Source organism: Ciona robusta, chromosome 10 (assembly GCF_009617815.1).
Source record: "Ciona robusta chromosome 10, ASM961781v2".
Lineage (NCBI taxonomy): Eukaryota > Metazoa > Chordata > Ascidiacea > Phlebobranchia > Cionidae > Ciona > Ciona robusta.
In genome coordinates this window covers 3,685,924-3,708,668 of record NC_143244.1, presented here as the reverse complement: position 1 = coordinate 3,708,668, position 22,745 = coordinate 3,685,924, and the positions used below count along the sequence as shown (strand labels likewise).

At 33.6% G+C, this 22,745-nt stretch overlaps 2 protein-coding genes across 8 annotated transcripts in view; one reads left to right on the top strand and one right to left on the bottom strand.

The window, feature by feature from the left end:
- The window catches only part of LOC149729636 (dynein beta chain, ciliary-like), a 65,213-nt gene extending 48,269 nt beyond the window's left edge, over window positions 1-16,944 (bottom strand). Inside the window, exons 1-26 of the mRNA XM_089886062.1 lie at window positions 16,472-16,944; window positions 15,676-15,795; window positions 15,421-15,509; window positions 14,531-14,720; window positions 14,196-14,295; window positions 13,442-13,653; window positions 12,628-12,725; window positions 12,171-12,309; window positions 11,511-11,678; window positions 10,896-11,044; window positions 10,098-10,219; window positions 9,443-9,557; window positions 9,236-9,304; window positions 8,697-8,823; window positions 7,828-7,974; window positions 6,874-6,982; window positions 6,043-6,188; window positions 5,580-5,675; window positions 4,745-4,950; window positions 3,917-4,043; window positions 3,598-3,695; window positions 2,682-2,838; window positions 1,457-1,626; window positions 1,087-1,195; window positions 832-948; window positions 302-418 (exon numbers count right to left, since the gene is read on the bottom strand). Of these exons, the coding sequence (XP_089742188.1) occupies window positions 302-418; window positions 832-948; window positions 1,087-1,195; window positions 1,457-1,626; window positions 2,682-2,838; window positions 3,598-3,695; window positions 3,917-4,043; window positions 4,745-4,950; window positions 5,580-5,675; window positions 6,043-6,188; window positions 6,874-6,982; window positions 7,828-7,974; window positions 8,697-8,823; window positions 9,236-9,304; window positions 9,443-9,557; window positions 10,098-10,219; window positions 10,896-11,044; window positions 11,511-11,678; window positions 12,171-12,309; window positions 12,628-12,725; window positions 13,442-13,653; window positions 14,196-14,295; window positions 14,531-14,720; window positions 15,421-15,509; window positions 15,676-15,795; window positions 16,472-16,813 (3,639 nt within the window). The 5' untranslated portion in view covers window positions 16,814-16,944. The remainder of the gene's footprint in view (window positions 1-301; window positions 419-831; window positions 949-1,086; window positions 1,196-1,456; window positions 1,627-2,681; window positions 2,839-3,597; window positions 3,696-3,916; window positions 4,044-4,744; window positions 4,951-5,579; window positions 5,676-6,042; window positions 6,189-6,873; window positions 6,983-7,827; window positions 7,975-8,696; window positions 8,824-9,235; window positions 9,305-9,442; window positions 9,558-10,097; window positions 10,220-10,895; window positions 11,045-11,510; window positions 11,679-12,170; window positions 12,310-12,627; window positions 12,726-13,441; window positions 13,654-14,195; window positions 14,296-14,530; window positions 14,721-15,420; window positions 15,510-15,675; window positions 15,796-16,471) is intronic.
- A 1,096-nt stretch (window positions 16,945-18,040) lies between these two features.
- LOC149729634 (sphingosine-1-phosphate lyase-like) overlaps window positions 18,041-22,745 on the top strand; it is a 17,685-nt gene continuing 12,980 nt past the window's right edge. For 4 of the 7 annotated variants that reach the window (XR_016385801.1, XM_089886068.1, XM_089886071.1 and 1 more), the window contains exons 1-9: window positions 18,041-18,356; window positions 18,409-18,672; window positions 19,119-19,243; window positions 19,653-19,786; window positions 20,281-20,446; window positions 20,850-21,023; window positions 21,371-21,468; window positions 21,902-22,116; window positions 22,570-22,691. Coding sequence is in view for 6 of the 7 variants with exons in the window: in XM_089886068.1 (XP_089742194.1) it covers window positions 18,420-18,672; window positions 19,119-19,243; window positions 19,653-19,786; window positions 20,281-20,446; window positions 20,850-21,023; window positions 21,371-21,468; window positions 21,902-22,116; window positions 22,570-22,691 (1,287 nt within the window). In the remaining variant the exon portion in view is untranslated. The remainder of the gene's footprint in view (window positions 18,357-18,408; window positions 18,673-19,118; window positions 19,244-19,652; window positions 19,787-20,280; window positions 20,447-20,849; window positions 21,024-21,370; window positions 21,469-21,901; window positions 22,117-22,569; window positions 22,692-22,745) is intronic. The other 3 variants (XM_089886070.1, XM_089886074.1, XM_089886069.1) reach the window with 2 other exon arrangements.

The window sequence follows — 22,745 nt, the reverse complement described above, 5'->3', positions numbered from 1 at the left end:
AACGGAAAAGTACGGTAAAATTACAGCTAGGTAGAGGTTATATGAAGTAAATTTTTGTAGGAGTAAAAGCTTTTGGTGACAATTTGTGTTGCTGGACCTGTAAACGGAAAAGTACGGTAAAATTACAGAAAAAAAGAAGGTTATATGAAGTAAATTTTATAGGAGTAAATGTTTTTTTGGTACCATATGTTAACATGATACATTTTTTACAGTTTTACTGAAAGATGATAACAGTAAAATTGAATCTAAAATTGGGAAATACATCAATGGATTAAATAACTATGGCATAAAACTAAATTACATCAAATGTGCTGCACTTTCTTCTGAGAATTGCAACTTCATTTGACTGAAGAGGAGCCACTGCTTGCTTGACAGTTGCCGCTGTTTTCTTTGTGTTGTTCCATTTCTCTGGAAGTTCCTGCAACATAAAGGTAAGTTTGACAGTGCGGAACATACTCGAAAAAGCCCGAAATTGGGAATTTAAAATGGAAGAAAATGTGGAACTGGTAAAAAGGTATGTAGGTCTCTTAATATAGAAAAAAGAGGATTTTTAGGTCTGTTAAAATATGTCAATTAAAAAAAATAAAATGCGGAAATTCTTCTTCTTTTTTTGATCCAACTTTATAAAAGAAAATGTCTTAGTTAGATTTGTATTCAATTTGACATGTAGGCTGTGGGAGTCATATATGGCAGCAGAAATAGGAATTTAGTGAATGAAATAATTCCTAATAAAGCATGGTACTCCAAATGCATGTAAAAGCCAGAACTAGCCTGCAGACCATAGTTTTCCGATGATTTACAAGCAAGAAAAGAAGGAACTGTCACCCATACCTCAAGCTGCTTATGAATATCTTCAGGCATTTCTTGATCATAAGTTTTAAGAAGTTCAATTGTTTGTTTGAGAGGTTCAAACATTTCATCCGTCGTGCTTTGCCTTGATTTTACATCCTGAAAATAAAAACATGAAGAACCTCAAAAAGTAAAAATTTAAAAAAAATACAAGTAATTTGTCAAGTACAAGTAATTTAAACCTGATCAGTAATTGGCCATGTGTACAAAAAATTATTTTCAGAACAATAGACTTACTCTCAGATTTTCAATAAGGGCCACCAATGTGTCGTAATCCAGATCTTCAATAACTTCAATTGCCATTCCTTTGTCAACTACTTTGATAAACTTCTCAAGATCGGATAAGCTATAAAAAAAGATAATAAAAGACCTATATATTGCATCTTTTTTTAATGCGTGTTTTTCTACATGCACCATTATTGTTGTCCTTTCCTTGATAGTTTTAGTGCCTTAATTTTTTAAAAAAACTAAAAAAAATTCAGATATATTTTTATTTATTAAAAACACAAAACTTGTATAATCATATGACAACATTTAACAATCATATACTCAAATTTCAAACATGTTCCTCAGTAAAGTATTATTATAACTATATAACATGACTTACCTGTTAGTTACATGGTCAATAAGATGCTGTTTAAACATAAAACTCCATCTCTTAATAATGTTAAGCAGGGCTTGTTTGAAAGGTTTTGCATCAACTTTAAACCACGAATCAAACACAGCAATTGGATTGATCTCTTCAACTTCGCAGTAAATTTTCTCGTATGTGTCAACCTGGTACAAATAATATGAATGTAACGTACTTTATCCTCGCGTGGCCGGAAAACGACAATCGTTATAACACGGGTTTAATACCTCGTGCCAGCTTACGAGTTACCATGTGTGTTACTTTGTGGGTGATTATTTTGTTGGATTTTTTCATTTTTTTTATGTATGATAATTTGGACAACCCATTAGTAACCACTGGGTTGGAGCAATTGTCGTTAAGTGTCTTGCCCAAGGACACATACACCCACAATGGTAGCAGCGTCAACCTTGAACCGATTACCTATTGGTTACAGGCAGCCGCGCTAACCACTATGCCACGGCGCCGGATAAATAGTTTAGCTTTAATTTACACTCGCATTATAAGTAGTAATGCTTGGAATCGTAAAACACAATTCGATCGAAAATCCTTCTTTCAGCAATTTGTGCCGAATAAAACGCCTCATATTTATAAGGTGGACAGTTCAGAGCCAAAATTTAAAGTCAAAAACTTGAAGCAGACACATAAATAAACCCAAAACCCTTTTCTGGTATGCTTTAATTAGTCAAAAAAGATTTAAGCTGAGAATTAATGATAGCTGGAGTAAGTTTTACATGATACTGCATTTTTTCCATAAAAAAGATTTTCTGTAGTTCTCTTATTATCATTGTAAAACTTAGATAATCGATAATTTTTCATCTATAGAATTATATTTTATGTAAATGCAAAAAGATAATTTTTGATAATTTTCCAACAATAAGTTTATGGTATTTCAATGCAAAACGATATTTTTTAATAAATTCTCACTCATTGAATTATGTCATGTTACACCTATGAAATTATATTAGTACATGCAAAAATACAATTTTTGATAATTTTCCACCCATAAAATTATGTTACGAAACGCAAAAAAGATAATTTTTGATAATTTCCCAACCATAAATTATGTTACATAATAAAAAATAGAATTCTACAGATCAGGGTCAAATTGGCGGAATTTATTACAAAAAGATAATTTTTGGTGGTCTCCAAACCATAAATTATGCTACGTAATGCAAAAAGTTATCTTTCATTACTGTCCCACCTGTTCCTTAAACATATCAAGTGTGGGAGGGTTCTCAGGAACACCATCTTCAGCATGAGCTTCAATCTCTTCTGTGGTCAACACATGACCATATGTTAAGAATTGCTTCATGAATTCATTACGGTCATCCACCCACAAGTAAGCATAGTTGTCAAAGCTGTGGAAATTGATGTATTACTTGGGGTTTATAGTTACTATGTCTGAGTTAACTTGTTTATTAAAACCAGATATAAATTTAAAATTGGTAACTTGCTGTTGTTGATATAATATGGTAGGGGAAGATTGGACACCTTTTTATTATATTTTCTTTGGTAGTAACAAAAGAACATTTAAAAAATTATAAAACCGTATTCTCACGACTCCCATAGTTCATTGTTAATTGTTTAAAACTCGATCAGGATATTTGGATATTATGTGCTAAAGGTGTCCTGATTTCCCCAACGTACTATATTAATTGTTTTTTTTTTAAACTACCATGTATAAGTTACTTTGTTTATTAAGACCAGATATTAGTTTAAGCTAATAAAAAGTCGTGCATATTTTTCACCACAAAATTATACACATCTTAACCCCTTGTCAATTTTTTTTTAATTTTCAGATTCGGGCTGTTTATTTATAATCCAAAACATACAATCAAACAAAAAATTTCTATCGAGTACACCATTTTACTTTCTATCGAGTACACCATTTTACTTTCTATCGAGTACACCATTTTACTTTATTTTCTTTTTTAGGTTTGTGTATATATTTCTAATCCAAAAAATCAAAACAAACTAAAAAAATTAAAGTGTCCATTGCACAGTGTATATATATGAGATTGCTGAACTGCATAAAAAGATTAAACTAATCTATACCAACATATGTGTACACTGTACATACGCTTATCTACATACATTAAAAATATAAAGGCATTTACCTGTTTCGATATTCACATGCTTTATCCATGACAGTCTGTACTCGTTCTAATATTTCATTCTTCATGTCCGATAAGTCAGCCATATCTTCCATGTCAACCTATGGGGAATCAATGCCTTTAAAAGCAACTTGTAATATAATAACAATACTTTATTTGTCTCTTCGACTACAATAGCGAAGATTTAAAAATATTTTAAGTGAAAAGACAAAATATGGTTTCCCTCTCTTCGTTTTTTAAATATGATCTTCCTAACATTTTCAAAGAGATATATAAAAATTACATTATATAAAGTAATTATTAATTTGGAAGTCATTTTTACCTGGTAGTGCTCCATGTTGTTGTCAGTGGATAATCTCTTTATAAGTGAGGACATGTTATAAATATCATTGAGCAAGTCTTCTACAAGTTCATAGAAACCTTCCCCCATGCCATAGTCAAGTGATGGTCTATTATGATAATTTAAGAAGCATCATTAGGTTAGAATTGTTAGATGAATGAATGTAACTTACTTTATCCTCGCATGGCCGGAAAATGACAGTCGTTATAACACGAGTTTAACACCTCGTGCCAGCTTATGAGTTACCATGTAGGTTACTTTGTGGGTAATTATTTTTTGAGGGATTTTTTTTATGTATGGTTGATAATTTGGACAACCCATTAGTGACCACTGGGTTGGAGCAATTGCCGTTAAGTGTCTTGCCCAAGGACACATACGCCCACAATGGTAGCAGCGACGAGCCTTGAACCCATTGGTTCTGGGTTACAGGCAGGTGCGCTAAACACTACCACGGCGCCGGTCATCATGTTTGGGCAAAGAAACTAGTCAGACCAGTAAGTAGTTGTTAATAAATAAAAACTATTGAAAATCAACTCGTATATAGTAGGGTGGGGGACACCTTTAGCACCTAATACCCAAATATCTTGTTTTAAAAAATTAACAATGGTCTATGGGAGTTGTAAGGATACGGTTTTATTTTTTGAATGTTTTTTGTTTACTACCAAATAGGACAAGAAAATGGAATTAAAAAGTATCACAACTTCCCCGCCCTACTGTTTATTGATGTTCAGCTAGTTAAATTTCATTTTCTAAATTCATGGATAAAAAAAGATTTCATTTTCCCAAAAAAAATTATATAAAAATTCATACTTGAAAACCATATCTGGTGCGTGTAATTCCAGTTGTGCTTGGAATAATGGAGGTAGGCCTTGTCTGTTGTCTGTTTGTTGCAGTAGGAACTTCATTGAGCATTCAATGGCATTGAAGCATCCATCTACTACCATATCATCCACATAATTAACATAGGCCTTCCATACTTCACTGTCAGCAGAGGCTTTAAATAAGCCTTGGTTTTCCTGGCAAAATTCGAGGTTAAGTATAATTAATTTAAGTTGATGTTTATTTATTTAGTGTTTCTGTATTATGATTGGGGAAGATGGAACACCTTTTCATGCTATTTTCTCGTCCCATTTAAGAGTAAACAAAGAAAAATTAAAAAATTATGAAACAGTGGCCTAACAACTTTTATAGATCGTTGTTAAATTTTTAAAACATGATCTGGATATTTGGATTAGCATCATAGGACATATGACTCTAAAGAAACACACGGAATTTATAAAACAGAGAAACAAACAAACAAACAGAGCATTTTCTTGTAATAATAAACGAGTAAGAATTTTTCAAAATACAAGATTGTGGAAAAGGCTAAGAAAAATCCACGAGTGTATTTTTCCTAGAATAGATATAAACCCCATTAGGCAGGGCAATATCATGAAGCGTTAATAGCATGATAATAGAGATCAAATAAAACACTCTAAAGCATAATACCTTTGGCAGAAGAGTGTTCTCAGGTTTATAATATACTTAGCAGCCACAGTTCAAATAAAGGCTATCAGATACTGAGTATGGTAAAGTAAGAGGACATGTTTTTCTGATAACGCCATCTTGGTAAATCAACATAAAGTAGCTTTCCATGTTTACTTACTTGTAGTAAAGCATGGACTTGGTTGGCACACTCCTGTATAATGGCATATCTCTTTGCTAACCTGTCCTCCCTGTCATCCAAGTTAAGTAATGCATCCTGGGCAAGTCAAAAAAACTTGTTTAGTTTTTTGTTTTTATGGACATCATCATTATAAAGCAAAAAAAATGTTCTTTTATGAGAACATAATTATACAACAATGGATTCGATTTTTAACACTAATTTTGGCCTTTAGGTTACTAATGCATAATATAATTTAACAAAACCTGTAGTTGTAAGTATTAGGACTAGGGCAGTGTATAATAGCAGCGTGTTTGCAGGGTACAATATAGGTTTTTTAATAGTTACAATTTTCTGCTTGTTAAAAAATTGGGCTTATACTCATTGTGAACTTATCAAGTCTTCTTACAATGGGCCTAAAGTAGAATAATTGTGAAGCTCTGCTTTAAATCAACAATTTGTTCACCTTTTTGTTTTCCTTGCGCTCAAACACAGGCAGAACCCAGGTGGACATAATTTTGTTGATTTTGTCCACATTGTCCTTTGCTTTTTGAACTCTCTGTTCGAGGTCATGCACCTGGTCACGAGTTTCTTCTATATATTCCCAAACTCCTAAATAATGCAGCAATATAGTAAATATATCATTTATTTTGTATGGCACTAACCACTATGCCACAGCACAGGGATAATACATATGTAAAACCAAAGAAACTGCAATAACAGTTAGTAATACTTTGAAAAGTAATGCTGTGGTGTTATATGATAATTTTTAAACTGGTCTTTAAGTGATTTTTTAAGCACCGTATCACAAAAAATGAAATAAGAATTATGGCATGGAATATAAGTGGATATTAAATCTTAGACCTATAAACTTCTGTATTTTAAGAAATCAATGAATTTTAATGAAATGATCTTTAAACACAATAAAATTAACCCAAATTTTGTTTGTCACCAAAATTTCATCACCATTTAGCTTTTATGGTTTTTGCCAGAAGATAATTTCTATAAATTGTTTAAAGAACCCACGGCTTAGCTTAAAAACTCAAGTGCTTCTGAACTAAGTGAATTAAATTGTTTATTTTTCTGAACTAAGTGAATTAAATTGTTTTCCGGGGTCAATTTTTGTAAGAGTGAATGAAAAAGGATAAATGATGAGGTGAATACCAATAAAGGTTGTAAAGTTCTGGTGAATGCATACAACATGCAACATCGGGGTAATGAGACAATTTTGGCCTAAATCCCAGGACCCATGCCACGCCACAGTGCGGGACCTCTTCCACATAAAAATACAACATACCATCACTTTTCCAGGACAAATCCTTTTCAGCTTTCATAAGTTTAGTATCAATATCGGTCAGTTGGCCTTCGATAAGTGGGAACTCTACATCAAGCACAGTGTTTCTTGTCTGTAGAATTGATAATTAAAGCTTGTGTAAAGGGAAGTATATACATTGAATTTAGTAAAGGAATTTAAATGTATAAATAACATTTTTCCATGAAATACTATAATTATTTTTCGAAAGTTATTGGAAATATAAATTATTATAATTTTCCAGTTTTTGTTTGGTTTTTAGTAATTATGGCTACATTAAAACCACAAAAATGTTGTTTAAGCAATGGCAGTTATGCATATATTAAACATCTGGTGTAATATAAAAAAAGCTGTATATAGGATTTATTCATATTATTTAAAAAATGTATTGTATTCCACATACAGTATGCACACAGTTGTTAAAATGCTGATATAAAGATTTGAGTAACAGCAGTCTAAGTCAACTGCATTAGACATTTATGCTGTATATGTATTAGAATTTAAAATTCCAAACTTTGCTTTTAAATTACTTAAGCACACTTGCTGAGAACCAAGATTCTTGCTCGTAAAATGGTAGGATAATTTTAAATATTTAGATATTAAACAGCTGTTGTGATATAAAAAGGTTTAGGCACTACGCATTCACATAATCTTAAAAAAACACATTGTATTCTACATACAATATGCACACATTGTTACAAACAATGGTGCTATTAAGATTTAAAAAGTCTGCTTTATTAGACATTTATGTTGTATTAGAATTTGAAATTTCAAACTTTGCTTTTAAACTACCTAAGAATTAAAAAGGTTTTTATTGCACCATTCACTATTGTTCAAATTCCTATTCCTATACAAAGACCTTGAACTTAAACAAATTTAACAATACAAGGGTTATCAATTGAGTATTGTCTGGGGTAGCAATACCAACATAAGCCTTACTTTGTTATACCACTGCTGGGCAAGATCAAGGTTGGCAACAAATTGTCTGTAGGATTCCTTGGCTTCAAATATACGGGCTGCTTCAGCAGGTATTTCATCACTGTCTCCTTTGTCAAGGTATTTGACTTCACGGAGCACAGACACAAGCTGCAGACAAAGGAATTAAGTACAGCACCTGCTCAGTAGGTTGTATTTTAAGGGAGCAAATGAATTCATGAATCAGGTTACAGAGTGAATATGAATTATGTAATTGAAATGTATGGGATATCGGTTACATAAGCACTTTTGCACTGTCCCTATTACCTAACATAGATGCCACAGCAAAACATTTTAATAGTTATGAGAGGCTGACACATGCACAGTGCATTCATTAATGGCAAACACCAAATCTAATGTATAATTGTTAATTACCAAATTATTGAACTATAAAATATTTAAAAACATTACATAAAACATACATATAAGTTTTCTTTGTAAAGTTAAAGCTATAATACATACAATATTTAACCCTCATATAGCGCTATACCACAATCACAAAAAATGAAAAATCGACATGAATTGCCTTTAATAAAATACATAGTAAAACTATGGTTAAAATAATTTTTAATATTAAAAATAAAAAAGGTATGGTATAGTAGAGTGGGGTAAAATGGGACAGATTTTTGCTCCATTTTCTCGTCCCATTTGGTAGTAAACAAAGAATATTCAAAAAATTATTAAACCGTATCCTAACGACTTCCATAGACTGTTGTTGGTTGTTTAAAATACGATCAGAATATTTAGATATTACCTGCTAAAGGTGTCCCATCTTCCCCCATACTACTATATAAAAATTACCCTTCAACTAGGCCATGATAAATAAGCTTTACCTGTGGGTTAAAATTGACACTGATTAATTTGGTTTCTGGGTCCCGTGTTAGAAGAGGTTGGCTGAGGTTGTATTGAGATCTTTCATCAACACTTTTCGTCCATTCCTGGTAAACTTGCTCTTCAAATCTGAAGAAAATTGAGAGTAACTTTAAAAGAATATGTTGTATAGCTGTTTAAAGTGGGGAAATTAATTTTTGGGCAACAAGACAACAGCTAAAAAGTACATTTTAAACATAAAACAAAACATTGTAGGCAAGTAGGCAACTTCTTAATTCTTTTCCAATAATAGCATTCTGTTGCCATAACAATAAGGAATAGGTTTTATTTGAAATTATTTTGATCAGTGAAAATTGTAAGGGAAAAGTATACAGTGAAAATTGCCATGGAATCTGGGATTAGGAGCCGTTACCCTAGCACCCAGGGTGCTATAACATGTATATTATAAGATGTTGAATCGTGTTGTTTCTCAAAAGATAGGCGACAAGGAATGGTCAAGGAAATATTATGAGTATTTCTAGTAATGCAATGGTTAGATTACCCTTTGAGAAGTTGCATCATTTGCTGATATTTCATCTCCATTCGTTGCCCATCCTCTCCTGATACACAACTAAAATACAAGAAAAAAATTTACAAAAAATATCATACACTAAGAAATTTCACAGTACAAAAAATTAAGAGAAAGCAAAAAACAGAAACATTACATAGAAAAATGATGTACGAGCTAACAAGCAAAGAAATAACTTACGGGTGATATACCAAGCGGAAATTTGTGTACGGGGTGTGTATTCTTGCCTTCAGTTCTTTGGCCCACTTCATTGCACCAGCAACAATGGACATATTCTTGTTTACAGGGTAGGCACCTGTATATAATACAAAACACAGGGCATTTAATAAAATACATCTTTTAGAGTTGTATGACTACACTTGAATAATATATCAGCAAAACAGTTGTTTTCCTGGTATTTTTGTTAGTGTATATTGCTTACTTTGATTGTTTATTTAAAAAAGATATTGTGTTTTTCATGTCCCTAATGGCGTCAAAGCATAGTGGTTGGAGCGCCTGCCTCTAACCCAGAGGTTAGTGGTTCAAGACTCGTTACTGCCCCTGTTGTTGGGGTATGTGTCCTTGAGCAAAATACTTAACAGCAATTGCACCAACCCAGTGGTTCCGAAGTAATTATTTTCTTGTGACAGAAAAAAATGGTTGGGTAATAGGACTCCAATTTCACACCATGTATGGTAGATTTATAACCACATAGATAGGCTACCTATATTGACAAGTAAACAAAACCTTTTCGTGCCGGCAATTTTGACAATAATAAATAAGTAGTAATGTTAACCATTTAGGTTTAAGCATATGTACTACAATGTTAACTATAATGACAAAAGGTGTATACTACCGTTATTAGCCTTGCCAGATTCCATTTGTCGGTCAAATATAATTTTAGCTTCATCAAGTTCTTTATGGTAAATTGCAAGCAGAACAGGATATTTTGGCCACATGTCTTGCTTTATAAGAGGCCTATGTTAAGACATAATACATATTAACACATACACCAATGTTAAAAAGATCATTACCTAGTAAGAAAACAAATCCCTTAATCAGAGAATCACCAAAACAGAAAAAAATAAATGCTATAATTTTCTAAAATAAATAATTCGCTTATTCATAAATAAAAATCCGTGTATTCCTACCTATTTACAAATCAGAAAAACAATATCAGGAAAAATAAGACAATAATTTAAAGTTATACTTAAGTTACACTGATGATATTTTTTTGTAATGATAGAAAAACTTTACTTTTTAAAGCAATAGAGCTGTATAGTTTTACAGTCCAATTCAGGTAATTGAACAGCCAAGTATAAAATTTACAAATACTTTACTTTAATACACTTTATTTTTTACTAGAGGTATTGGGGTGTTTGGCAAACATTGGCCTAAATCTCAGGTCCCTTGACAAGCATCACCATAAGACCTCACCCATATAGAAAATAAAAGCCTGGTAGAAACACTTGACATAACGTATTAGTGGCTCATCTTGTGTAAAAACGTAGTCTATTCCCTGATGAAGTCTCGTCGTATGGCAGACGAAACGTTGGAAATACACTCTGTTTTTTTATACCATATGAGCCACTAATACATTATTTATACTCTGCCTGGTAGCAGAAGTAACAGAACACTTGACATAACTGCCCACCTATCAAGCAGAGCACCAAACATAGCAATAAGTTTGAAAGCTGATTCAGTTGATGGGCAATCATCAAAGGCTTGAGTTACTATGGAGCCAAGTCTGCGATCCATGTCGCTTATTTGTTTGTGGAAGTGGTCAAAATCTTTGATGAAAGACTAGAAGAGAAATAATTTACAAATTTAGAAAATTAGTAATAGTATACAGCTATTAAATTACACTTGCATATTTGATGAAAACACTAAAAAGTTATTTTTAGCATTCAGCAGGGTTTTAAAATTAGCAGTTTATATTAATGATTTATTCTAGTGTTACTAGCCTACAAACTCCCATGTAACGTTTTAGGAGATTTTTTGTATAATACAAAATAATTAAACTATAAAGATAAGTGTTTACAGTGTTTACACTCAATACAATGAAACATACTATAGTATAGGGTATAGCAAATTAAGGAAGTGGAAAAAAGTGGATTATCTCTGTTCTAATTAGCAAATCTGAATAATAAAATTTAAAAAAGAATAATTTGTATTGTATGCATAACTTCAATATAAAAGGTATAAAAATATATAAAGAACAACATTAAAGTGGTTCATTTTCTTCTAAAAATCATGTATGTACACTCACAGTATCCGATGGATCTAAAGCGTCATATTGAAGTTCTCCAAATACTTTGAAGAGTCCATTAAACTCTTCAAACATTGCTTCCACCTGACCACTCAGTGCTGACCCTTTTACTCCACCAAACTCAATTTTCTCCAACTTCAGCATATCCCTGGCATCACTGAATAAGCTCTGGAGAAAGATGAACATATGAATGAATGAATGTAACTTACTTTATCCTCGCGTGGCCGGAAAACGACAGTCATTATCACACGGGTTTAACACCTCGTGCCAGCTTACGAGTTACCATGTATGTTACTTTGTGGGTGATTATTTTTTGGGGGGGATTTTTTTTATGAATGACTGATAATTTAGACAACCCATTAGTGACCACTGGGTTGGAGCAATTGCCGTTAAGTGACACCTGTGTTATAAAGACTATCGTTTTCTGGCCCTGCGAGGATAAATTAAGTTACATTCTTTCATATTATTTTAGGATCTTAGACAGGTCATAAGTACCAGTGTGTTTTTAAACTCGAGATCAGCATATTAAATCAATATGTAAACTGTTTAATTAACAATTTTGGGCCAATTTAAACCATTTATTGCATTATTTTTGTTCCGGTTTAAACCAATCATTAAATAAAATTTACAATTTGAAAATACATAAAAATAATTAATTACTGTGATATCTTCAAGTCTTTCAATGAAGCAATCAAATCGAGCAAATACAAGGCTGTTGTCAAAATCCCACAACACAACTTGTCTATCCATTCCTTCAAAGTAACTTGGCAAATCATCCTTATGCGATTGATAGGCAGCTCTGCAACAAAATATTTGCAATCTGCTATTATTGCTATTAGACAAATTAAAAAAAAGGATCATTTAAGATGCATATTAAAATTGTACGCCAAAAGATTGTATTTTTGAAATGCTAATGCTTGGTAGTGGTAGCAATAGTAGTTCTAAAACATTGCACATTTTAAACACGTTCAGGCATATTACTTTTGCTCATTCTTTTATCTATCTTAAAAATTTGACACATGAATTTAAGCAAAAGCCTACAATATTTAAATAAAAGAATTGTGTTGAACTCCCATATGACTAGTAATGTTATGTTCTAATATAGAGGTAGATATACCTAAATTGTTTTAGTATTTTGAGTGCAACAGCAACGCTTTCTATTCCCTGATCAACTTCTTGCTTGAACAAGTCTTCTGGGTTGAGAAAGCTACGGCACTGTAGAATAATACAGATTGTTATAAACTTTTAATACAGATTGTTAATAATATTAAATAATACATATATTAAATAATACATAATGCAGATTGTTAATACTGCATTTACAGTAAAAATGAATGAACGAATGAATGTAACTTACTTTAACCTCGCGTGGCCGGAAAACGACAGTCGTTATCATACGGGTTAACACCTCGTGCCAGCTTACGAGTTACCATGTATGTTACTTTGTGGGTAATTATTATTTTTTTATGTATGGCTGATAATTTAGACAACCCATTAGTGACCACTGGGTTGGAGCAATTGCCGTTAAGTGTCTTGCCCAAGGACACATACGCCCACAATGGTAGCAGCGTCGAGCCTTGTACCCATTACCTCTGGGTTACAGGCAGGCGCGCTAACCACTACACCATGGCGCTGGACGAAAAATGTTTTCAATTTATACAAAAATGTTTACACTTTTTATTTAGACCGCATGGTGTTTAGTGTTTGTAAAGATACTATAAGTACAATTATAAATGTACAAATTATAGCTTTATGTTTGAAAAACTACACGCTGTAGCTTTAAACCTACAGAAGCCTTGTAGCCTATATAATAGTACAAAAACAGTGTCAAATTTATTTTTTTTAAATACAAAATATGCAATATATACATTTAAAATGCACAATATTTTCTAACATGCTTTTTATTACATTTGTTTTTTCAAATTTTCTACCTGGTTAATCATGAGGTTACAAATCTCTTGTAGAAGAACAATCAACCTTGTGGGGGTGCTGTAGTATTTGCTGCTTGCCCACACTTTGCATATCAGCAGGAACAATGGCTTTACACAGTAGCTGTACTCATTGAACTCCTTTTCTTCCATGTTTTCCAAGATCCATTTGATCGGTTTTAGGTGAACATGAATGTCTTTTGCTTCCGCCAAACCTACATTGCAATACAATACAGGCTTGTAATATAATGTTGCTGTTACGTGCCTATAACAAAAATTAAGGAAATATTACGTGGTTTTAAAACTAATTTTACAAGACTGAGCTTTAAATTAAAAGTAGATTTTTGCTGAGCCTGATTGCATATTGTTTAAATGAATGAATAAATGAATGTAACTTACTTTATCCTTGCATGGTCTGAAACAGCAGCCGTTAAACATGGGTGTTCTGTTTCATACACCTCGTGCCAGCTTACGAGTTCCCTAGTATTTTACTTTGTGGGTGAATATTTTTTTTATGCATGGCTGACAACAACCCATTAGTGACCACTGGGTTGAAGCAATTGCTGTTAAGTGTCTTGTCCAAGGACACATACGCCCACAATGGTAGCAGCGAAGAGCCTTGAAACCATTACCTCCCTGTTAGAGGCAAGGGTGCTAACCAACTGTGCTACGGCGTCGGACAAATTTACTTAAATTAAGTGTTGCTGGATACCGGTATAACACTATAAGTTTAAAAAAAGAAAGCATACAGTTGTACCTGCAACAACATCCTTAAACATTTGCTGAAATGCTGGGAAGTAACTACTTTGTACTCGTCGCAGGACCTCAGCCATAGCTTTTACTTTTGGTGTCTGCAGCTATAAATTTAAAGTGTATATCAATTTAATGAAGTAACTAGACTAAAACTTAAAAAAAAGTTAGATATATGATACATCTCAAATGTTTTGTTTTTGTTGTTTTTTTTTGGTAAACCTACTGGTTTCTGAGTGTAGGGCTTATAAGTCAACTTAGGCCTAAGTCCTACGTCCCATGGATTGCCTCCTAATGGGACTTCACTTATATAAAGCACATGTAGAAACTTTTAATCTGTACCTGGTCAAAGATGCATTGTAAGTTTTCTGATCGGTCAGCCCAGAAAGTGATCTCAGTTGATGGAAGAGGGTTAAGTCCTTGAAGCAAAATCTCTGATGAGTCTCTCTTCAAAACATCACGAACTTGGTGACTCCATTCAATAACCACGGACTCAAGTGTATGAAGAATTTGACGATCAATTAAATCTTCCCTGAAATTTATTATTGTGTTTTATCATAGGAAATCAATGTAACTGTATGAATGAATGAATTCAACTTGCTTAATTCTCATGTGACGACAGTTGTTATAACACGAGTGTTAAACACCTTTTACGAGTTACCATGTATGTTACTTTGTGGGTGATTAATTTATTTGGATTTTTTTCATTTTTTATACATGGTTAATAATTTCGACAACCCATTAGTTACCACTGATTTGAGCAGTTATCTCCCTTCAGCAAACACTCACGTTACTACAAATGTCTATATAGGATTTGGTGGTAAATTTTACTGAATTATATGTGTCTTAAATGGTGTTTACTGTATCAAAATTTTTGAATGTATGAATAGGTTAATACAGCCATGTCTTTTAAGCTAATGTATTATTTGATGAACTGAAGTCGAAATTCGTATTTTTAAGAATTAAACATCGTATATTATAGCTCTATTGTTATGTCTGTTCACGATCAACCACTTGTCTAGTAACAACAAGGGGGACTTAGGGTGGACAATAGACAGTTGTATGTACAAAAGGTTCAAGCACGTCAGCAAAATCGTCGACCGCCAATAACGAGCAAGTGTTTCATGATTTTATTTATGTATAAACGTGTTTCCAACACAACACTGCGAAATGCATTTGCCCAAAAAGTTTTCAAAATCATTCATTCATGTCAAATTTTCGCGGTAACTTACTTTGGTTCTTCGGGTGCAGCTTCTTGTTGTTCCTGTTCTGGTATCTTCTCTGTTCCTGGCGGTAACGGAAGTAAGGTCTTTCCTTTGACCTAGTAAATAGAAACAGTTTATTCCAATTTCCAGCGATGCCACCTTTGCTGCCAGTTGAGTTGACCAGTTGACGCTCATTGACCATTCGACGATACGCGTCGAATGTTTTACAGTTACACGATGAATTTGGACATAAATATTGTTTTTAAAATTCATTTTGCTTACTTGTCCCGTAACAACGAAAACGTTGCTTTTCAGTTTGTGCACATGCCGAAGTACATCACCAGACACAACATGGGGCCAGGTGTCTTGGTTTCTACCGTTCCCGAGCAGAGGTACCAGCACCTGTCAATCAAGTGACGTAATGAAAAACTAGTTTGTGTGGCGCGCGTTTTGCTTTGTCTTTTGTAATTAGATTCAGAGCATGGTGTTACGATTAGTGACGCCTTTGCTTGACAACGCACACACTCGAAGTAAAAACTGTGTGAGTAGTATGAACTTTCCGACTTAAAGCAAACATTTAAAGTAACTACCCCGATATAAAATGTGCTCCTTTATTCATCGCTCTGTAAACTTCAGGCCGATAAAATAAACATTCCCGATTGCGCTGAGCAAACGTTTTTATTGGCAGTCTTGACTTTAATCACGGGACCGACGAATATAAATGATTGACTGGTGAGGTTAAAAATTAAATGTCTTTTAGTATTTGCCAGGTTGTCAGTTTTATAGCCTACGTTTATTTTTTTACAAACGATATGAATACAAAATTAAATCGTTAAGTGGGGTAGGGGAAGATGGGAAACCTTTTCATTCTAGTTTTCCGTCCCATTTGGTGGTAAAGAACATTTAAAGAATTATAAAACCGTATTATCACGACTCCTATGGACCGTTGTCAATTGTTTAAAATATGGTCGAATATTTGGATATTAAGTGCTAAAGGTGTCCCATCTTTCCCCCCAGTACTATATACACATGTTCGGAAAACATACAAAAAAAATCAAAAACATATGAAAGCACTTACATCGTCGACCAAAGACGACATTTGGTCCAAAGGAGCATAAGAAAGATCCCCAAACAGCAGTTGTGTTTGTACGGTGTCGGCCCCTATCGTTTCCCTCCCACGTTTTATAAAATACACTGCTTTCGTTTTTCCAGCGGGTAAAAAGTTATTACTCGGCGTGAGAATGCCTGCTGCATTCGATGATATGATAAGAAACACATTATCTGCTTTATCGAAGAACTCTTGTATAAAAATTTTGTTTTCTTCGACGCCGATGCATTTCTGCCACTTATCTGCTTTAAGCTTGAGGGTTTTTAGCACGTAATCCTCAAGAAACTGGTATCTCTTATCAGTGTCGCCCATGTTGTCACTCTGGACACAGGCAAAGGCAAATAAACTTCAGCTTCCTAAAGAAACATAGATAAAGTACTGTTAGCTTAAAATATAAGGCGGCGTACTAAATTCTCACAGCGTGTTCACTACTCTGGCCCACAAATACGCTACTGGAAACTCCTTAATCTTTCACGTTACAAAAGCAGCTCAGTGAAGCGGAATGCCATATTCACTAAATCGCCTATTAATTCGTGGCGGCAGCTTCAAAAATGCGTCCTGTCCGAATGCTCTGTGAAATACATATGAAAGTTAAAATCTACGACGCTTGACGCGAGAACGCTTCTTTCATTGTTTGTACCCGGCATTGTTCAAACGTGTATTCGTGGATTCAATTGTATTATTTTTATTTCTTACACTGTCTCACTGTTGGTCTCGTCGGCGTACAATACCAGGCGTTTTACAAAAGCAGAAATAAATGAGTCAGGTATCCTATTTCTAACGCAACTATAGCGGCGGTGGCGGTTGCTAAGGAACAGGTACCGCATTCTTTTTTCGCCTTTGCCTCAACTAGGCCTCAACTGGTGTAGAAATAAACGAACTTTAATTGCGTTTTGCCTATGTATTGCTTCTCACAGACTAAATTACATAACATTATAAGATAGTAGGATGGTGAAGATGAGACACATTTTCGTTCTGTTTTCTTGTTCTATTTGGTGGTAAACAAAGAATACTCAAAGAATTATAAAACCGTATTCTTACGATTCCCACAGACCGTCGTCAATAGTTTAAAACACGAGCAGGGTATTTGGGATTATTTGCTAAAGGTGTCCCGTTTTTCCCACCCCGCTACATGTAGATGCAGGCACACTATACAATTACAGAAATAGCCTGGGAAATAAGCTATTTAAATCTTGTTTGCCTGACGCAACAACCATGTTTGCTCCGTGTTTGCACTGGCGCTTGTCGAATGGTCGTCGTTTTCGATTTAGCAGTACATACCCAATAAAAAAGTACCTACTACAGTCTTTAAAACTATTTCGCTGTCAAGTGCTCCATAACAGTTCTAAAATAGTGCCCGTGTCCTGTGAAGGGTTATTGAGTTGGACCAGCGTCAAGAATAACAAATAGCGCGATCCGAGTAATTAAACAACATTTCTCTGTAAATCGTTTGAACGGCCGATTACAGCAAATTCCAAAAAAATGACATTAAAAGTGTATACCCGTTGATTTCTATTTCTAAATACTGTTTCGGTTGAGTGAACTTCACGCGGGAAATTCACTATTAAAATAAAATAACAAGCACATACGGATCAATGTAAATCCCCTATAATATTGAATTCTCGGTTTACAAATGTGTTTCATTTTACGAGCGAGATTTATACAAAGCTTGTGGGTTCGGTATGCAAAAGCCTAAAATCTGGGTGACAACATGGTTACATTATTGATTAACTAGCGGTACGGCAAACAAAATTCTTCTCTGTTGTCGTAAAACACGCTGCACTGGCCAATCATATCAGATATTCATACGTGTACCTAAGATATGGTGCAAAACGTTATAACAACTAACGCGATGGTACAACATTATTCTAGCATTTATTCTTTAAACTAAATCTTAATCATTGCAGGTAATCCAGAAATGGTGGCCTTTCAAATACTTTCCTGGTTCCCAGCTGTTATTACAAGCTTGGTTGTTGTTTATTTTATTGATATTCTATTGAAAAGAGGAGTTGTTGGATTATTTAAATCATTTGCCAATGCTATCCTACTGCTGCCTGGCACCAATGCAATTGTAAAAGCATTTACTAAGAAAGAGATTGAGGGATTTATTCAGAAGTCTTTCACAGGTGATGCAAAACCACATGGGAAACTTCTTAGTATTCCAGAAAAAGGTAAGTTTAGCAACTGAATTAATTTGTTCCAGTCTAAAATAATAAACAGGGCATTTTATTAGAATGTCTAGTCAATCTTACAAAAAAAAGTCATCAATCATAGGGGGTGTGCCTAAGTCCTAAGAGGTTGGGCCTGACGCAAAATTGTTTAAAATAAATCTTGTATGACCTAAAGGAATCACTGTGCTGATCGTTAAGTCAATATGAACTGTGGTTTCAATTATGAAATTTATTCTGTTTGTAAATAAACTTCAATAAACAATAATGTCTCAGAATGTTAAGAGTAAACTATTTTTCAGGATTTTTTCTAAAATTATGAACTGTGGTATCAATCATGAAATTTATTCTGTTTGCAAATAAAATTTGATAAACCATAATGTCTAAGACTGTTAAGTGTTAACTATTTTTCAGGATTCTTTCTTGAATCTGTAAAAATTTTCTTGTAGGCGTTCCCATAGATCAGTTGCAAAAAGAGCTGAATGAATTGAAAGCAGGTGATGGTAATTTATCCGAGAATGGAAGGTTATTTGCATACGTTTATACAACGCATGGACCAAGATTCCAACTCCAGGTAAATAGGAATTTTCCTACCAACTTAAGGAGTCTCTATTCACTAAGGGTTTGTTCCTAATATGAATATTGGTTATTAATGCGTTCACCTTTTTTTATCTTTGCGTGGCAGGGCACCTACAGTTAATATATCATGCCCTCTCTAAGAGTATCCTCATATCCTTATTTTTGTAAGTAATTTTAGTAATGTCAGTAACTGTTAAAGGAGCCTATCAGCGAAAAAAATATGGTGTGGTGTATAGAAAGAAAATGCATAAAATAGACAAATATTGCGGAATTTTTCTTGTTTATTTAATAGTTTAAAAAGACATAAAAAAGAAGTCATTAAAGTAAACTAAAACTACGGTATTGTTTTTATTTGCCTTTAACGTAACCTTTATTTAACTCTTCAAAACTAATATTTAAAACAGCAAGAAGCATTCAAAATGTTCAGTGATTTTTCATTGGCTAAAGCGAACAATGATCATGTCTCCATCGTTAAAGCCTACCTGGAGACCTTCATGCATGACAATGCGCTCAACCCACTCGTATTTCCTGCTCTGAGGTTAGTGCATAAAAAGTTCACTTAAGGTTTTCCTATGTATGATATTTGAATTGCAGACACTCTACTTTAATACTAATTACCCAAGAAACTTGTTCTTTAAAATTTATTCTTGTTTATTTGATTCTTAGTTTTCCTGCTTGCTTATAAATCATGAATATAATAAGGCATATACATATAAATAAATGTTAATACAAATTGCTGATTACTTTGGGGACATGCCTAAGTTTTTAGTTATTCAATTTTTGTTTTTTTTCCCATAAAAATAGGATCTCCCACTTTTCGTTTTTACAAACCATATATTATAGCAATAAAAAGTTACAAATAAAAAGAAAACAATACAAATAGGTTTATTCTAAAAAAAAAACAATATAAATAAGCTACAATTCTAAAAAATAAAATGCAAATAAGAGAGAATTCTAAAAGCAAAACAACACAATTAAGTTAGAATTAAAAAAAAAACACACAATACAACTAAGTTAAAATTTTATCCGTAGAAAATTTGAGAACGAAGTGGTCTCAATGACAGCGAGCATGTTGAACGGTGACTCGGGAGTCGTAGGAAGCGTTACATCTGGAGGAACAGAGAGCATCCTCATGGCGATGAAGACTTATCGGGATATGGCTCGTGCAGTTCGGCCGAGCATAACTGAACCAAACGTGGTATTTATGTGTTTGCTAAAATTTGTTTGATTTTTAAATTATGTGGTTTAAATTTCGTAAGCTTTAAACATGATAAATTAGGAAATTATGGAGCAAAGGTTATTTGGTAACAAATAAAATCAAATTGGATGTTTTTTAAGAACGTGAATTTAACACAAAATGTTAAATTTCTCCTAAATATATGTATATGCCTATATAGTACTTTGAGGTAAGATGGGACATCTTTTCTTTACTTAGCACATTATTTCCAATTATTCTGATTGTGTTTTAAACAATTAACAAAGGTCTATGGGAGTCATAGGAAAATGTTTTTAAAATAGTTTGAATGTTCTTCGTTTCATCTTCCCTCGCGGCCTCGCGTACCATATATATATATATTTTTATAAACCTGATTTTATCATAGGTTGCCCCATCCACTATACACCCAGCATTTGAAAAAGCTGCTCACTATTTTAACATAAAAATTAAACATGTTCCTGTGAGTCAGACCTCGTTTACCCCCAACATACACCAATATGAAAAGGAAATTGATTCAAACACTATTCTTCTTCTTGCTTCTGCCCCCTCCTACCCACAAGTAAGATGATTTACCTTTCAAGCACTATGTGTTAAAATAATGGGATTTATAAGTTCCAGGATATCTTACGTTTTATCATTGTTTGTTTTGTTTAAGGACATGCATAATCTAGCTTTCAACCTGGTATTATGTGGTTGTTAACTTATAAACTAGGCTAGTGTTTAAAATACTGAATAACAGCTCTCTTTTTTTCACGATCATATCAGTCTGGTTTTTCCATTTTCAAACAGTAGACTGTAAAAAAATATATTTTAAAATCTCAGATTTAGTTAAAATGTTTGGCATAATTTTCTTTTTAGTATTTTAAGCTCCCCAGTCCTAACAATATAATAAAACTGTTCTGTTAGGCAATTTTAGACCCAGTTGGAGAAATAGGAAAGTTGGCAACCAAGCACAACCTTCCTTTGCATGTAGATGCTTGCTTTGGTGGTTTCATGTTACCATGGTATATTATGTTAATGTATATTACACTTATGTAATAAATGAATGTAACTCACTTTATCTTTGTGTGGCGGGAAAACGCCAGTCATTATAACACGACTGTTCTGTTTCATACACCTTATGCCAGCTTACGAGTTACCATGTATGTTACTTTGTGGGTGATTGTTTTTGTTTGTTTTTTTCTTTGTATGGCTGATAATTTGGAAAACCCATTAGTAACCACTGGGTTAGAACAAAGTAAGTCAACAAACTAATTTAAAAATGCACTTAATCGTAATTATAATTGGCTGTTGTCAATAAATAAAATAACACTAACAGATATATATCATAACACTGATCAGTTTAAATATGGCACAGATAAGGTCACCTATGTAAATACTTAAAATCCTACCTTCCCTAAAAAAAGTAAATTGAACCTATTTATATACTACTTACAGGGTAGAGAAACTTGGAGCAAAAATTCCAATATGGGATTTTCGAGTCCCAGCTGTCACTTCAATCTCAGCCGACTTACATAAGTATGGCTTCGCAACTAAAGGTGCCAGTGTGGTATGCTATAGAGACAGCAGCATACGCAAGCATCAGTTCTTTGCTTATTCTTCCTGGTCCGGTGGTTTATTTGCTTCTCCCACAATGGCGGGAACTCGACCAGGTTTGCAACCAGAATAACTTTTTTTTTTATTTAACTGTTATTTTTTAAAGAAAAAAACGTATATTACGTGGCCTTAGTGATAAACCATACTTTGTCCAATAGAGTGACTAAGATTATATATCTAAGCCAGAGAGCGGGGTGTACACCCTTTATTACAGGAGGGCCAGGTTAAACCACCGGCCCTACCTTTATTTAATATAGGCTTACGGACCAATAAAAGTTTTTTTTTGTCTTTTTTTATCTTATGCTATTAAAAGGTGGTTAGGACGTTAGGACTCCCATGTTAACTTATTGCGACATTAAATAAATTCAGTATAAAACTGCAGCTGGCTGCATTTGCTCGCTGGTCGCAAGTTGCACACCCCTGCTGTACAAGTTTAATTGCCTGGTAAATATAAGGTGTAAACTGGAAGCACAATGCTTTTGTTTATCACTAATACATTTTACATTAAGGTGGCCACTTGGCTGCAGCCTGGGTTGCTCTGCGAGCAATGGGGCAAGATGGATATATTGACATGGCTCGAAAACTGATGGAGACAACTGAAAAAATGAAGGAAGGTGTTAGAAGTATTGAGGTTTGTAGAAATGTCTGGAGAAAAATCAAAAAGGCCTCTATGTTCCGTGTTGTA